The sequence below is a fragment of the Antennarius striatus genome, chromosome 22 (genome assembly GCF_040054535.1).
Source record: "Antennarius striatus isolate MH-2024 chromosome 22, ASM4005453v1, whole genome shotgun sequence".
NCBI lineage: Eukaryota > Metazoa > Chordata > Actinopteri > Lophiiformes > Antennariidae > Antennarius > Antennarius striatus.
This window is the reverse complement of record NC_090797.1, coordinates 14,007,206-14,022,769: the sequence shown is the minus strand read 5'-3', so window position 1 is coordinate 14,022,769 and position 15,564 is coordinate 14,007,206. Positions and strand designations below refer to the sequence as shown.

Here is a 15,564-nt window from a genome sequence, read left to right as displayed (position 1 = left end):
CTCAGAGTGCTGTTGTCACGAGTCAGTGCAGCTCACCCAGCGGTCAATCTCTCTTTCTCCACCTGAAACCCGTCAATAATAATCTGAATCAGAATGACAGAATTAGATGTATTAATGTGTTGATCTGCACAATCCACAGCTGGAAAAAAAAACCAGAGAAAAAACTGAGAATAATTGGGACCTAAGCAGTAATGAGTTCTGACCTAGTCCACGTGAAGCTCTAACAAATGAGTCCCCACCTCACCTCCCTGATGCACAGAGATACTTAAACTAGGAACTCTGAGAATGTCTTTAAATAGTTTTTGTTTAGTTTCTAGGAGTAATTCATTTTTATCTCTGTTCGTTGACTTCACAGTGGATGCAATCTGTTTAAACCTCATACCTGATGATAACCTGACTGATTATAAACTCTACATTACTAATTATACCTCTACATTACTGCTAACGCTAGTGCAACATTTTCTACTATACCACTCACTTTAAAAACATCTAACTGATGACACACATGATGCTGATTCATAAAACATTCAAAAAATTTTTTAATTATTGCTAAAGAAGGTCATATTGAATGGATTTGTTTTTGTATCTTAATAAATCCTGACATTTAATGTAATGTCCTATAACTAAACACTTATATTTTCCTTATCCTGAAGCCATCAGCGAGGTTTCTGTCTTGTATTGATGGTAGAGTTTTTACACATATGGTGACAACTATAAGTCATAAAATGGCAGTATTGCGTTTGAAAGATGTGATATTTAATTCACACGGAGAAAATATGCACTAGCGTTGGCCTTGAGAGAAATGAAGGCTTCACTCCAGGATTTGAGCAGTGGATATCTCGTATCCTGTCTCTTGTGAGTCGTCTAACTTTATGGAAGTACCAATTTAAACAAACCGCTGTTACCTGAGGGGAAGGTGGAGATACCTGAAGGACAGTTATCATATATTTAATATTCTCTAAAGTTGAGTAAAGCCACACAGAACTCATTAGGCGTTTATACGGTGCCAAGCTGCCCTTTTACGGTGAAAGAAATGAGATCTCACAATGTAAGACTTCCATTTCTGTCATTAATGGTAGTGACATTTGAACTAGCAGCATTTTAATTCATATTGAAAAGAAAGAACTGTCCTTTTGGTGTCTGCTTGTCTTTAGACTCAGCAGGATTATGTTGTCAGACCTCTGGGAGGAAGAGGCAGAGGTATTGTGCTTCATCAGATATAAACCCTGCAGACAGTCTGTTCAGGAAAGTTCAGACTGAAAGAGCAGAAGCGTCTCCCTGCATCCTCCTGACAAGGTCGCTGCTCGCTCGCTCAGAGAAAGGAACGCTCGTCCTGATTCTATGGACCCACATATCTTTTGTCCCGTTGCCTTACGGTTTCTATAGCAATTCAAAATTCTCCTCATAAATATCACCTTCTGTCATCAAGCATACTTTTTTTCAGTAAAGATTACCTGGAATGAGAATCAACTTTTATTTAATGATTCCACAGCACAGGCCCATATAGTAATAACTGAAAACAGCTCCCAATGCAGCACACTATGGTGATGATATGAATATTCTCATATCAGAATGTTCTCTGTTCTCAAAATAGAATATGCTTTGTTCTAAATATAGTGTTTTGTGTTCTAAAATTAGAATGTTGCTGTTCTAAAAACATTTTTTTAAATAGACCATCAATGTTTTTATTACATTTTTACATCCACTTTAAAATGCCATTATTTTTACACCATATTTTCCTGGTCTCTGAGACACTTTGGGGTGGGGGAGCGGTAGTAGGGAGGGTCAGGCCATTAGGGGCGCCTCCTGTATTTGTTTTATTCTTTTCTTATTCAAAACAGAACAGAAATCAAATTGCCTTATTAAATTTCACCTCTCTCTTTTTGGCTTTGAAATATGAAAGTGTGTTGTGTATTTTGGCTTTTTTAAAATGAAAATTAATATAACTGCTCATTTTTAATTTTTTGATATTTGTTTCTGAAACAAAATTTGTATTACCAAAAAAATACATAGAGAAGTTTAATATCAAAAACGGTCCTGCCCAAGAACTTGTCTTTCAGAAGCTTTGAGACTCAAATCACACACAGCAGCGCTGGTTGGGAGAAGTGGACTGGGAGAAGTGGACTGTAGTGGACTGTGGTGGACTGTAGTGGACTGTAATGGACTATACTGGACTGTAATGGACAGTAATGGACTATAGTGGACAGTAGTGGACTGTAGTGGACTGACGTGGACTATAGTGGACTTTAGTGGACTGTACTGGACTGACATGGACTATAGTGGACTGCAATGGACTGTAGTGGACTGTGGTGGACTGTAGTTGACTGTAATGGACTATACTGGACTGTAGTGGACTGTAATGGACTATACTGGACTGTAGTGGACTGATGTGGACTACAGTGGACTGTAATGGACTGCACTGGACTGTAGAGGACTGTAATGGACTCAGGAGTTTGTCCTACTCACACTTGTTTCAGTCATTTCAGGTCTTCTGTATCAGGATGAGGCGACTCTGCTTCGCTGTGATGATGAGGATGATGATGATTATGATGATGATGATGATGATAATGATGATGATGATGATGGTGAGGATGGTGATGATGATGATGATAGTGATGATGATGATGATGGTGATGATGATGATGGTGATGATGATGATAATGATGGTGATGATGATGATGATGATGATGATGATGATGGTGATGATGATGATAATGATGATGATGATGATAATAATGATGGTGATGATGGTGATGATTCCCAGGAAGCTCTGCGTTTAAAACACAGAGCGTAATTTCACGATGTGTTATTCTTGCATCTTGTTTGATTGATGTGACTGTGCACCTGACTTGGAACTGGCTGCTTGTGGAGCCTCTGACACCCCACCATCACCACCACACACACACACACACACACACACACACACACACACACACACACACACACACACACACACACACACACACAAACACACACACACAAACACACACACACACCCGGGACTTATCCTGTGACTTCACTTGGGGGAAATAGACTGGCGGAGGACCTTGGCTCTGCAATGGAGTTTTCTTTTTTCTTTTCTCTTCGGTTCCCGATAAAGATCAGCTATCTGGCTGCTCTATTTTTAGAGCAGATATTACTGGGGTGGGGTGGGGTGAATTGCTTCCTCTATTGTGGAGAGGAAGGATAGCTGGAGAGGAAGGACCACTGTGACCCGCTACAGTTCCATATCCTTATTCTGTGATGGATGGTCTCATTAGGAAAACAATAAAAGGTCTCAAATTCAAACTTTGACAGCTGCTTCAATTTGAACTGAAATGAAAGGAAGAAGGTAGAAGAGAATAATGCGAATAATGTCATCAGTAGATGCTCTTCAGAGGCCTCCTGTTCACCTCTGTTGGTGACCCTGGTCATAGTGAAAATGTGGTTTATATATGATTTATGTCTCTTAACTTTACAGCACAATAGCCTTGTGTATAGTCAGGGTGCAATTTAAAAAAAGAAAGAAGAAGGGGGGATGTTTTTGTATAATCATGAAAAAATAAGCAACAAAAGGCCTAATTTGTTTTAGGTTAATGGTCATATAAGCCTAAATTCAGAACAGTTTAACATTCATGTTTAAAACAAATTAAATGAGACATGAAAAATTTGTTTCCATACAGATATTAAAGTGATAATACATTTCTTCAGAAGAGCTAAAATCTCAAACTGATTTAATAAAGAAGTCACTTACAGATTTTCTTAAACTGAAATCTAAACCCAACCTGGCCCCTCCCCCTGAATCCCTAATGATTGGTGGACGAAGACAGGAAGTCCTGTCACTTCCTGTCGCCATCTGAGAAAGAATATTACATATGGAATAAAGTGTCTTATTTAATTTCTATGTATCAATGTAAAAATCACTTTAGCTGAAATTTAAGAATTTTACTTTTTGTGTTTTTTTTGTAATGTACCCAGTGAAATGTAAAATGAAACTATGAACTATAAAATAAAATGATCAATTGATGATGATAGCAAATAACTCAGAAGTAATTGCTTCATTATTTTGATTCAATATTTATTTCCAGGTAGAAGACAGATTTGAAACCAGAGAGACTTGGTTGTGAGCAGATCCTAAAATGAGTAATTGGGTTACTCAGAGTTGCAGTTTCACAAAGCAGCCTTACATCAGGGAACAGTGATGCATTTAATTACAGGCAGGCCCCCGACTGTGTCTCACTGTTGATTGAGTTCTGTGTGGATTCCCTAAAGATGTCACTCTTTCCTCCTCAAACACTGCTGAGAGAAGACATGTCAGCTTTTGACTCTGCTCTGATTCACAAATTTCATTGTTTTTTTCATTGTCATGCAAGCTTTTTCCACACGTGTTTTATAAGTCATATCTGTGTGCTACCAACGTGATCTTCATAAGGATGGAGATTCTAGACTTCTGGAGTGTAGTTTCCGATGTGAACCCAGTGTGATGCTGTGGCGTAAACTGACCCCATCTGTGTGGGCTAACCGATTTGACGTGAGCATCTTCCTCTCCTTCTACAGGTGTAGGAGTCTGTCTGCTCTTCATTCAGACAGGAGCGACTTGGATCATGTAATAGTTCCTCCATGGAGCCCATTGGCTCAATGTCTCCTCCTTGAGGCCCTTCATGAAAGTGCACCACATGTCCCACGTGTGTGCTGACGGTGATGTGAAGATGAATTAGACCTTACAAGATGTTGGACTTTGCCTTCTTTTCATGGAAGTTTATAAAACCGACCTGGTCTTCATGCCTTTATTACTCATTTGAAATGAGAAGCGTGCTGCAGAGGAGCATCAACCCAAAACCAATCCTCTATCTTGACTTTGCACGCCCACACTGGGAGGAGCTGGGGTGATAAATTGGGCACCAGAGCCAATTGCTGCCCTCGGGCCCCAAACCGTTTAATGCAGCCCTGCTCTGTTCTCAACATGGCCTCAAGTATTCACTGAGTGTTATGTTGGTCCAATCAGCCGAGTCCTTCAGTTCCATCAGCAACTCTTTCTTCTTCCTCTTAGCTCACCGCTGACTCGTGTCATGGAGTCACATTCATGCAGGTGAACATTTATAACCTGACACAGTTCATGTTCACTCTGCCAATGCCTTTATAACCAACAAAGGAGGAGACACATCTGTTCCCTCCGTCGCCACACTCTCCTCTTCCTAATGTATTCAGGATTTACTTTATGGACTCACAGCCAGTGCTTGTTTCTATGTGCAATGTGTTCAAAGTATTACTGCCTCAAACACAGAGAACTATCTGTTACTAACCTGTTACTCCAGATAGTTAAAAATAGATAAAAGAATAGAAAATGAAGAAAAAGGTGATCATTTTTGGAGGCCTGATTTGACAGACATTCATTCATTGTTGGTTTTGTCCTCACCAACACTCCAAACCTCATACATCTCAGAACAAACTAAATTAATTTTTCAGAAGTTTGAGTTATATAATTGACATTTGTAGCTTCACAAATAATTTAAAAAAAAAGATTCAACAAGTTCCAGCTCTTTTCATTCAGGAGTCATTTGGTCTCATGTACATGTGCTGTCAAAGACAAAACTGAAAATCTCAAGGTCAAATCATCTGCAGATGCTGCAACACAACAGTCTAAACCAGAAGCTATTCATTAAATATATAATGAAATTCAACACAAAAGGGAAAAACATCATTTTAAAAACATTTTTACAGGAATTTTCAAAATAATTCAGAGTAATATTCCGAATATTTCAGATGCGTCTCCTCGTGTTGGTCGAACAGGTCTCATTACTTCCCCTGAACTTCTAATTTTATAAATCAACAGGATTGGAGTGAATCAAAAAATGAGTGTTTGTATCACGATGGCAAACAAGCAGCTGTTACTTTCCGAGGAGCGTCACATGTTTGGGAGGAACGGGCCCGACGCTGACGAGCGGTCGTGCGTCTTGGAGACAGGAGGGACGCAGGAGACGCAGCAGCGGCGCAGTTCCCTCGGAGCCACCGGTTGAGATCGTCCACCCCGCGGAGCGCGGACTGTCTGAACGGGTCGTGGGCTACAAATCGACGACCAGCACCGACATCTTCATAAAAAAAACGATGGACGTCCTCTTCGTCCCCCGCAACAACCACCCAAACGTCATCTGATGAGTGAAATCGGAGATGCTGCGCACCGAGATGCTGGAGCGTTCGTGAACAGGACTGTGGGGTGTGTGTGTGTGTGTGTGTGTGTGTGTGTGTGTGTGTGTGTGTGTTCGTGTGTGCGCGTCGGGCTCGCCGTTACCTCCGGACTGCACTCGCCAACTTCCCCCACGCTTTCCATCAAGTCATGTCTGATACAGAGCGATGGGCAAGTTTGACGACAACGAGAGGATAATCCTCAACGTCGGGGGCACCAGGCACGAAACCTACAAGAGCACCCTGAAGACCCTCCCGGGGACGCGTCTGGCCCTGCTCGCCTCCGACTCGGACATCGACTCGGTGCTGGATCAGCTGCAACAAGTCCCCGGCTTCATCGAGTACAACGCGCGGACCAACGAGTACTTCTTCGACCGCCACCCGGGGGTGTTCGCCTACGTGCTCAACTACTACCGCACCGGGAAACTCCACTGCCCGGCGGATGTGTGCGGACCTCTGTTCGAGGAGGAGCTCTCCTTCTGGGGCATCGATGAGACGGACGTGGAGCCCTGCTGCTGGATGACATACCGGCAGCACCGGGACGCGGAGGAGGCTCTGGACGTGTTCGAGCTCAACGTGGACAACGGGGACGAGGATGAGGAGATCGGGAAGAGGCTCGGCATTGAGGATGTGGCCGCGGACGGGAACGTCAGCCTGTGGAGGAAGTGGCAACCGGTGATCTGGAATCTATTCGAGGATCCCTACTCCTCCAGGGCGGCGAGGGTAAGGGCGCACCGACGCGTTTTGGGGGGCATCGCATCCGTATCTCCTGCTTCACACCTCACTTGTCTGTCCTTCACTATCACTACGACACAATCTAAAATGTACACAAGAAACTGAAACCCAGAATCTCTCAGAAAGAGTAAAGAAAGTAATTCAGAAGTTGGTGAAAAGTCTGAACATATTTCTGCCCCTTCTAAAAGGTAGATGTTGTCTTTTTGGTCATCACTGATAATAATAAGGGAAATATCGCTGCCTTGTAGTGAGTCTTATTTCTGAGTTTGGATTGCAAGAAGGTGCAAATATCACTTCTTTTTTCCACTTGTCATGAGCCAATGAGGTGTTAACACATCAGGATATTCTCAGCTCAGTGTGCTTTAGGTGTTTAGGCCTGTGCCAAACATTTGTTCCACTCTGATGCTGCTTATTTTAGCCACACATCCCATACATGTGTTATTTTGTTGTTGTCATTGCAGTGATTCTTCTTTATTTATTGGGTTAGAGCTCTAGAGCTCTCCTCTAAATACCCACAACACCTGTTTGGACCTCATTCGGTCCTTTTTTGCATCTCAGAGGCACTCAGTGTGTGAGGAGAACAAAATAAATGTGCAGGACTTTAGAGGAGTGTCTGGATTATCGGACGCACGACGTGACTCTTGTCATCTTCATCAGTGTTGTGTTACGATGAGACACAATGGTGACAGTTAACAGGTTGGATTTTGGAAGTTTTGTCTTGCACTAATGTGAAATCTGACACGTTGTTCTATCCCCATGAATTTTCATCATCTGCTGATATGGAGTTTTGTTAAAAGGCTGTGTTTTGAATGGATTTCACACCAGCCAATCACAGAACAACATGTCAGTAACAGTTGTCTCCCTCTCCGGTCCCTCGGTTCCACTTCAGGACAGCATCTCTGCTAAGCTCGCCATAGGCTGCATTAGGATTCTGGGTAATGGACAGCAAATCTATCTCTTATAGGCAGCTGGCATGCTGTGACATCATCAGTGGGGTGTGGTCAGAGGGGACACTGTTTGAAACAGAGCTGCTGCAGGTGTCTTCATGTCCAAAAACCAAAAGTTCATCCGGTTTTGGAATCATCTTTATGGTCTTTATGGTGGCTCACGTTTCACAGGGATATTTCCGCACAAACAGATTATTTGGTGTTTACCTCCTGCATTCATGTCACGTGAAGCATTCAAAACAGAATTTAAAGGAATAGTTCTTTATTTTACATTAACAAACCAATAAGCAGATATTCAGCTGAAATGATTCTGTCATTCTTATGAACGCTGGTTTTGTTCATGCAACACGTGTCAGCATCAGCTGGTGTGATGAAGGACAGTTGTCACTGGGTAGACGACCTCTTGATGAGACACTCAGTTGTGCTGCTGCTCTTTAAATCATTTACTAACGGATAATAAATAGAGAAACTTCTGGTCATCCTGAATCGATGACATTAAGAATGTCTGGTTCGTCACAGCTGATTCCCACTGGCCTCTCCCATTCTGTTTACAGACACACATCATTTAACTTGTTGAGCCACTGCTGTTAATGATTCACCACCTCATTTCTATTTGCTTAGCTTAGCATAAATCCTGGGAACACAGTGAAACAGGTAACCCTGCTGGTTGCCTGGAAACCATCATTTTCGGATCATGTGAACGTTTGTAACATGCTGTGTTAAATATATAGAATACAGCTAGAATATCATTTTGGACTTGTCAGTATCTATTATATATTAATAACGTGACATTAGTTGTTATGGTTGTATGGTCCTGTCTCTTCCTGCTGTAAATCCCACATTAATACACAGTTATTCTATGAAGGAGTTTTCTAGAGCTATAATATGCAACATATAATAATTGAGTAGAGCTATAATAATGATTGTTTTTCCCCAGTTTTGGCAATAATGTACATTGCATGTGATCATTTATCAAAAAAGTCATCAATAGTCATTTCTACAATATTGTTAAAGTATCAGTATTGATTTATTTGCTATCATTCATTCATTCATTTTCTTGACCGCTTGCGTGGGTCACGGGGAGCTGGAGCCTATCCCAGCTGGCATGGGGCGTGAAGCGGGGCAAACTCCAGGCGTGACGCCAGTGCATCACGGAGTATTTGCTATCATGATATTTGATTTTCTAATATCAAATATTTGCACAGCTCTAAATGGGACCATTAGTATTGTGCTAGTGTTGTATAGTATTGTTATAGTATTATATTGTATTGTATAGTATTGTATAGTGTTGTATGATATAGTGTTGTAAGGTATTATATAGTGTTGTATAGTATTGTATAGTATTATATAGTGTTGTATAGTATTGTATTGTGTTGTATAGTATTGTATAGTGTTGTATAGTATTATATAGTGTTGTATAGTATTGTATAGTGTTGTATAGTATTGTATAGTGTTGTATAGTATTGTATAGTGTTGTATAGTATTATATAGTGTTGTATAGTATTATATAGTGTTGTATGGTATGTATAGTGTTGTATGGTATGTATAGTGTTGTATTGTATTGACTGAATGCATCCAGAGCCACACAGGTCTGTTGTCTGACTGAGGATCTAGAATCAAATCCTGCTCCTATGATCTGATCTTCTAACTTTCTTTAAAAAGGAAATATGCCTACATACGTTCTGTGATGGTTATCAAACTATTTCTAGCAGTGCTGTGATTGGTCAGCTGATGTATTCCTGTCAGACGGTTGTTTTACGTGGTCAAACAGCAGCAAGTTAGGTACAGTTTAAATACAGTGTACCTTAATGGTTCTTTGACTAAGGAGAATTGAACGTGTTCTTGAACCAAACTCATTCCTCCTGTAGTTTTCATGGTCATTAAAGAGTCTCTTACAGTTTAACAACAGGAAGAGCTTCAGGAAGGTCCAAGCAGGTGCCTGTTTTGACCTTCAGAGGACAATATTTCCTTTATGTCTAAGCAAGAAAGTAGACATACTATAAATTTCCATACAGAATTGACCTTTGAAAAATTTGTTTAAATCCTGTCAGCATTTAGTGTTTTTTCTTTTTTCACATTTGAAGACATCATATTTTGGAGTTACATTTATTGTAAAGGTGCAACTTTTCCAGAATTCCTGTAACGAGTCAGTGACTGGCATTGAAGAGGAATTTGACTGGTTAATATTGGCCGGTTGGACCGGAGGAGTCGTGTGTATTTCCTGCTATGACCTTACAACGTGTCAATCAATCAGCAAACATTTAGTGAGGTAAAGGCAGAAAGGTTTCTATATGTGTGAAATCAACATTTTGGAGGATGTGCACCAAAGCTACAAGTGACATCCCAGTTTGCCTGCATCCAAATCTTAAAATAAGAACATTTTGAAGGGAAACTCATATTTATTTCTATGATGACCCTTTGCGATTACTCTGCCATCAGAGGAGCTAGCAGAGATGCAACAGAGGTAAACATTGAGTTTGTTTCAGCAACACCTAATTGGCAGAAGGGAGCTGATGGAGCTGATTGCCTGTTTTTGCAGCAACACTCAGAACACTCACACACAAACAGAAATGATATCACACCACATTCTCCTGGCATCAATAAGGCACCAAAGCGTCTGTTTGTATGAGGCCTCTTACCTCTGACTCCTGCATGTGAACCACATTCTGTTGAGCCATGACTCAGTTTGGTGTCATGGTGAGAGGAGGCAGAGAGAAGCTATGACTCCTGGATGGATTAACCTTTTCTTGTTGAATGAAAAGCTGACTTTTTCAACTTTAATACAACTTTTTATGCATGGAATAAAGCTCAGTATATATGTGTGAGAGAAGGAGAGATAGTGTGTAGTGAGAAGGCAAGTGTGTGTGTTTAAAAGGCTGGGGCACTAAAGGTGTTAGGAGAGTGTGAACGCATAGAGAAAAGTGATAGTGAACCTGCTTGGGTCTTACTGCACGTTACAGTTAGCTAGTAATTATAAACGTGGTTTATTTGTGTGTTACCAACTCAGGTTGATCATTTGAACCATCTGATTTATACCAATATTGTATTTATGGTTTTCTGTAAATATTTCTCTGCATGTTGACAAGAAACACAACCCATTACTGGTTCTCTGAATTCTTTATTCATGTGTTTATTACGCATAGTTACCGAAAAGCAAGTCTCTGTTTTCTTGGTCGCATAGTTGTTTAAATCCATCGTTGTTTAAATCCACATTTACCAAAAAGCAGTTTTGCTCTCTTTTTTTCTTGCCTTTGCTGGAACGCTGCTGCCCCCTGCTGGTCAGTGGTGTCATGAAAGACTTGACTGGATGTATTGGACTCACCATCTCAGAAATCCCCCCCCTTTTTAGGGCTCTTGTCAGTCTCTACATCACCATAAGCGCTCCGCCAGCAGAGAGGTACCTTGGGTGACATCAGTGCACCCTGATTGGTCGAACACCTGAGCCAATGCGCTACTGTCAACCTCTGTTTAAGAAAAGCACAACGATTCATTAGCTGTGACACACAACAGCTCCTGGTGTAGCTGTGTCTGTCACAGAGTTCCTGTGTGTCACGTAGACGTGCTGTTGCTCCACCAATCACCAGGAAGGAACACAAACAAACAACTGAGAGACAAACCTCCATCAACAACAGCGTAGCGACCAACATGGCCGACAGGAAGCGGTCCATGAGGGTGTTTGTCCAGCTTCACTGAAAAACTCTCGTGTTCTTTGAACCAACTCATCTGTTGGTTAAAATGTGGATGGCCGTGGGTGTATTTCTGTTGCCCCCCCCCCCCCGAAACACACACACACACACACACACACACACACACACACACACACACACACACACACACACACACACACACACACACACACACACACACACACACACAAACTGTTTCTATTGTCGTAGCCGTCCTGATCTCTCCTCATTCTCAACACTGCCTCTTTAATCTGCATGCAAAAGTGTTTAAGTGTCACACGTCCAGAAAGAGTCAGTTTCTGCCCGATATTGTGTGTGTATGACTGTGTGTGTGTGTGTGTGTGTGTGTGTGTGTGTGTGTGTGTGTAGGTGTGTGTTACCCTATGTGTTAATCGCTTTGTTTGTCCCTCTCATGTCTCTAGTTGGCCGTTGCTGGATTGGGATGGTAAAACAAAGAAACAACACCCACCACCATTCCATTTCCCATGTCTGCACTCTGAGGCAAAGGTTTCGCGAATGCCTGACTTTGTAGTCCCCCCCCCCACACCTAACCCTCCCCCATGATCCCCCCCTCCCCTCCTCCTCCCCCAACATCCTCCCACGATCATCTGAGACTGCAGCTTGCTTTCTTCTATTTAAGAGGTTAAAAACCAAACCGTCTGGGTGCCGCCTGCCACACGCCTAAAGAAACCAAAGCCAGGATTCACGCTCAGCCTGCCTGTTGTCATGGCAACTTCATCGCTCATCACCCTGGCCTGTTTTCATTCAGATCCGCCTGGTCTGTGAAACTGATTGATTTCAGAAACCTGCCCAACCATGAACTCTTATTGCTCAGTAGCCTCCTGCCTGCTAGCTTGTTAGTTTGGGTTCAGCGATGCAAAAAAATGGGGGATCTCAGCCGATCCATACGTGCATGTCTCTGTAACCGATGTCTCAGTGCTGTCAGAGGTGAGGCGCTTCAGCATCTCCGCTTTTTGTTCCTGTCTAATCAGAGCTACAGGTGAGCCGTGAATCACGCCGCGTCTAGAGTCGTACGAGGCCAGAGAACGAGACCGTACCGCCGCAAACAGACGGCAGACGGCGAGGCCTCGCTGAGTCAATACGGTCTGATGTGTAAACAGGAGCAGAACCTGACGCCACGGCTAGGAGAGCGGGGCAAATGACTGGCCGGGTGTGGGTGGTGACGGCACGCCGCTGGGCATGTTTGGAGCCGCTGCCAGTCATGTTAATCTGCCCTGCCAATCATCATCCGGCGCTGCTTTGACTATAACAGCTCAGTGGTTTCAAGAGGACAGGTTAGCATGAGGAGGAAACACGCTGTCGTCGTTCAGATGCTTCTCTTTCCAACATTTGGTTGCTCAGCACTAAAAAGGGACGTACAGTTTGAGCATCTCAGGTGGTAGAATTTACTGACTGGGATGGGAAGTTCTCAATACCTGACCGTAAGAGACTGAAATACCTGCTGTCACCCAAACATCCACCCAACACACTCCTGTTAAAGTCCTTTATTCTCATAAAGGATGATCAAACTGCTATCCTTTTAGACATATGAGAAATGGAAAGTGTTTAACACCATTAAAAAAAAAAAGAAAATCTGGTAAAAAGACGTGTTTGTTGTTTCCAGTTCAGTCCAGTTGTCTTAACTCTCCATCCATCTGACTGGAGAGGTTTGTAGAAAATGAGGTACAGGTTACATGTGCTGGTGAAATGGGCCCCTGTGGTCACATGTAGCAGAAAACGTTAGTTAAAGTTAGAAGAACGCTTCATCCAAAATTAAAATAAAGTGTGTGATGGCTTCTGGAGCTTCACAACAAAACAGCTTCACAGCCTCTGAAACAGCTGAAGTCGATTAGGACTACTTTAACACTGACGCTAGGTTTTATTTTGTGATGAGGTATGCAGAGATCAGAGCTCCCATCGATCTCAGCTACAAATCTCGTGAGTCTTCCTCAGACAGACTCTTTTAGACACTTTTAGCTTAACATGGTGCCTCAAAAAGGCATCATGGATCATTCATGTGTTCATTTTCATGATTTAAAGCAGCTCCACACCTTCAGTTCTTCACCGTCCTGCTGTGAAGCTCCAGAATCTTCACCCATGTGCTTTCTGACTTTTGGCTGGTTGTTCACGTCATGATGAAGAGCATCAGAGAGTGCAGGGATGTGTTTTTGTGGGCACACAGACAGAAGGAGAGAAGCTGTTGGATTGTTAATGAAGGAGACTCGTTCAGTATGCATGATTGGACCGCCTGCCTCACAGTTGGCTATATACGGCATCCCATCAGGCCTTGCTTTCTCTGTCACACACACATACTTATACATGCACACACACACACATGCTCAAGATGATGTGGCGTACGTGATGATGGCGCTGATCGGAGACCTGACGCCGTGTCTAGTTTCTTCTCCTTAAGTGGCTTTAATGAATCTTTGTAACTGTTGTAAAATATTCATAGATCAATTTGAAAAATTTGGAGAGTGACGATTCTTTAAAGATGTTTTATCACATTTGCATTTTGAAAATGAACCTCTAAAACCTCTGATTGCTGTCTTCCCTGTATTTTTTTCCAATCATAAATGCACAAACCATTTATCTTTTTAGATTAAAGATATAAAAAAAGTTAGAGGCACATATCAACAGTTCTAAAACCCTCAAGGTGAAAAGAGCAATGCGTTGTGGGCTAGCGTTGCCAGGGAGATATCTTCATCCTTCTATGTCAGGTTTCAGTTTTGCAGATTTGTTAAGACTCTGGATAGCAGTCGGCATGAAGTGCATTCAGTCATGAATGGAGCATTTTGAAGAATGCATGCGTGCATGTTTGACTTACATGATGGCAACCCTCCAGTTTGTCTGATTCTGACAGTTCTCCACAGGTTTCCACTCAACCTCTTCCCTCATTATCCAGGCTGGGTTTGCATAAGTGCACGGAAGGAAGGAGAAACAGCTTCTAGATGAGCCGCCACATCCTGTTAAGTGTTCAAATGGGGTGTGGATGTGCTGGAAATGTGTGATTTCAGATTTATAAATGTGACAGACACCTCCAAATGAAAGATGTGGTCATCAATTTTGCAAAATGGCTTCTGCTGAAACTAGATCTTCAAGGAGGAGACGGGTCTTTTTCTTTGATATCCATCTCAGTGGAGAACAACCCTGCCAGATGCTGCAGCTGATAAATAAGCTTCAAGTCAGATGTGCCTCCAGGAATGGGTTAGATTAAAATTAAATCTCATGAATTTACGTTTATAAAAGCCTCCATGTGTTGTCTTCCATATCTTATCCACGCGCTGCCAATCAGCTACCAGGAGACGTCTCTATGGCGACTCCCAGGTTGTGTGTGTGTGGTTTTGGACTGAATGATGAATATTTAATGTTCATCTTTCTGTCATTCTAAAAAAACCGACTGCTTCACCAACACGAACTCTTTTTGTTGGAAGCCGTTCACACACTCTTGCGTTAAAAGGTAATTAATAAGTCAGATTTTGGAGCTGGTCTGTGTTGATGCTGCTGGCTGACCAGCTGAGCTTCACTTCCTGTGAAGTACTGTAAGCATGGCTTTATTTATGTCCAAATTGTTCACGGTGTGTTCAGACTTTCACTTCCAGATGTTAGGAAGAAAAGCAAATGCGTTTGGCAAGATTTTTAAAGATTTTTGTGATTTACTGATAAGTGGAGTTCTTAACAACCGACAGAAGTGACAGGAAGCCCGTGAGCTGCTCCAGGCAGACGACTTGAGCTGCGGCGCTTCAAACAACCACCTGGTTCTTCTCAGCCGTCATCAACACACCCACCCAGTTTAACCTGCAGCGATCCCCATTTCCCCTTTGCCTGTCTATAATACTGCTGCTCCATGTACATATTACTGCCACCACCTCAGCAACCACCTGTAGAAGGTTCAAGAAGTTTGTACGTCACTCCTTAATAAATCAGTATATGAAAACCTGCAGGGAGCGATGAGGTCAGAGCTTGGAGGTCAAAATGTGACATTCTGTAATAATAAAAGCTTCAAATTGTGACTTGTGTGACTAAAATGTCTC

The 15,564-nt window shown here is 42.3% G+C and overlaps 1 protein-coding gene across 3 annotated transcripts in view; it reads left to right on the top strand.

Moving 5' to 3' along the window:
- Positions 1 to 5,843: 5,843 nt before the first annotated feature.
- kcnc2 (potassium voltage-gated channel, Shaw-related subfamily, member 2) overlaps positions 5,844 to 15,564 on the top strand; it is a 75,539-nt gene continuing 65,818 nt past the window's right edge. For all 3 annotated transcript variants that reach the window (XM_068306739.1, XM_068306738.1, XM_068306740.1), the window contains exon 1: positions 5,844 to 6,885. In XM_068306739.1, the coding sequence (XP_068162840.1) occupies positions 6,331 to 6,885 (555 nt within the window). In that variant the 5' untranslated portion in view covers positions 5,844 to 6,330. The remainder of the gene's footprint in view (positions 6,886 to 15,564) is intronic.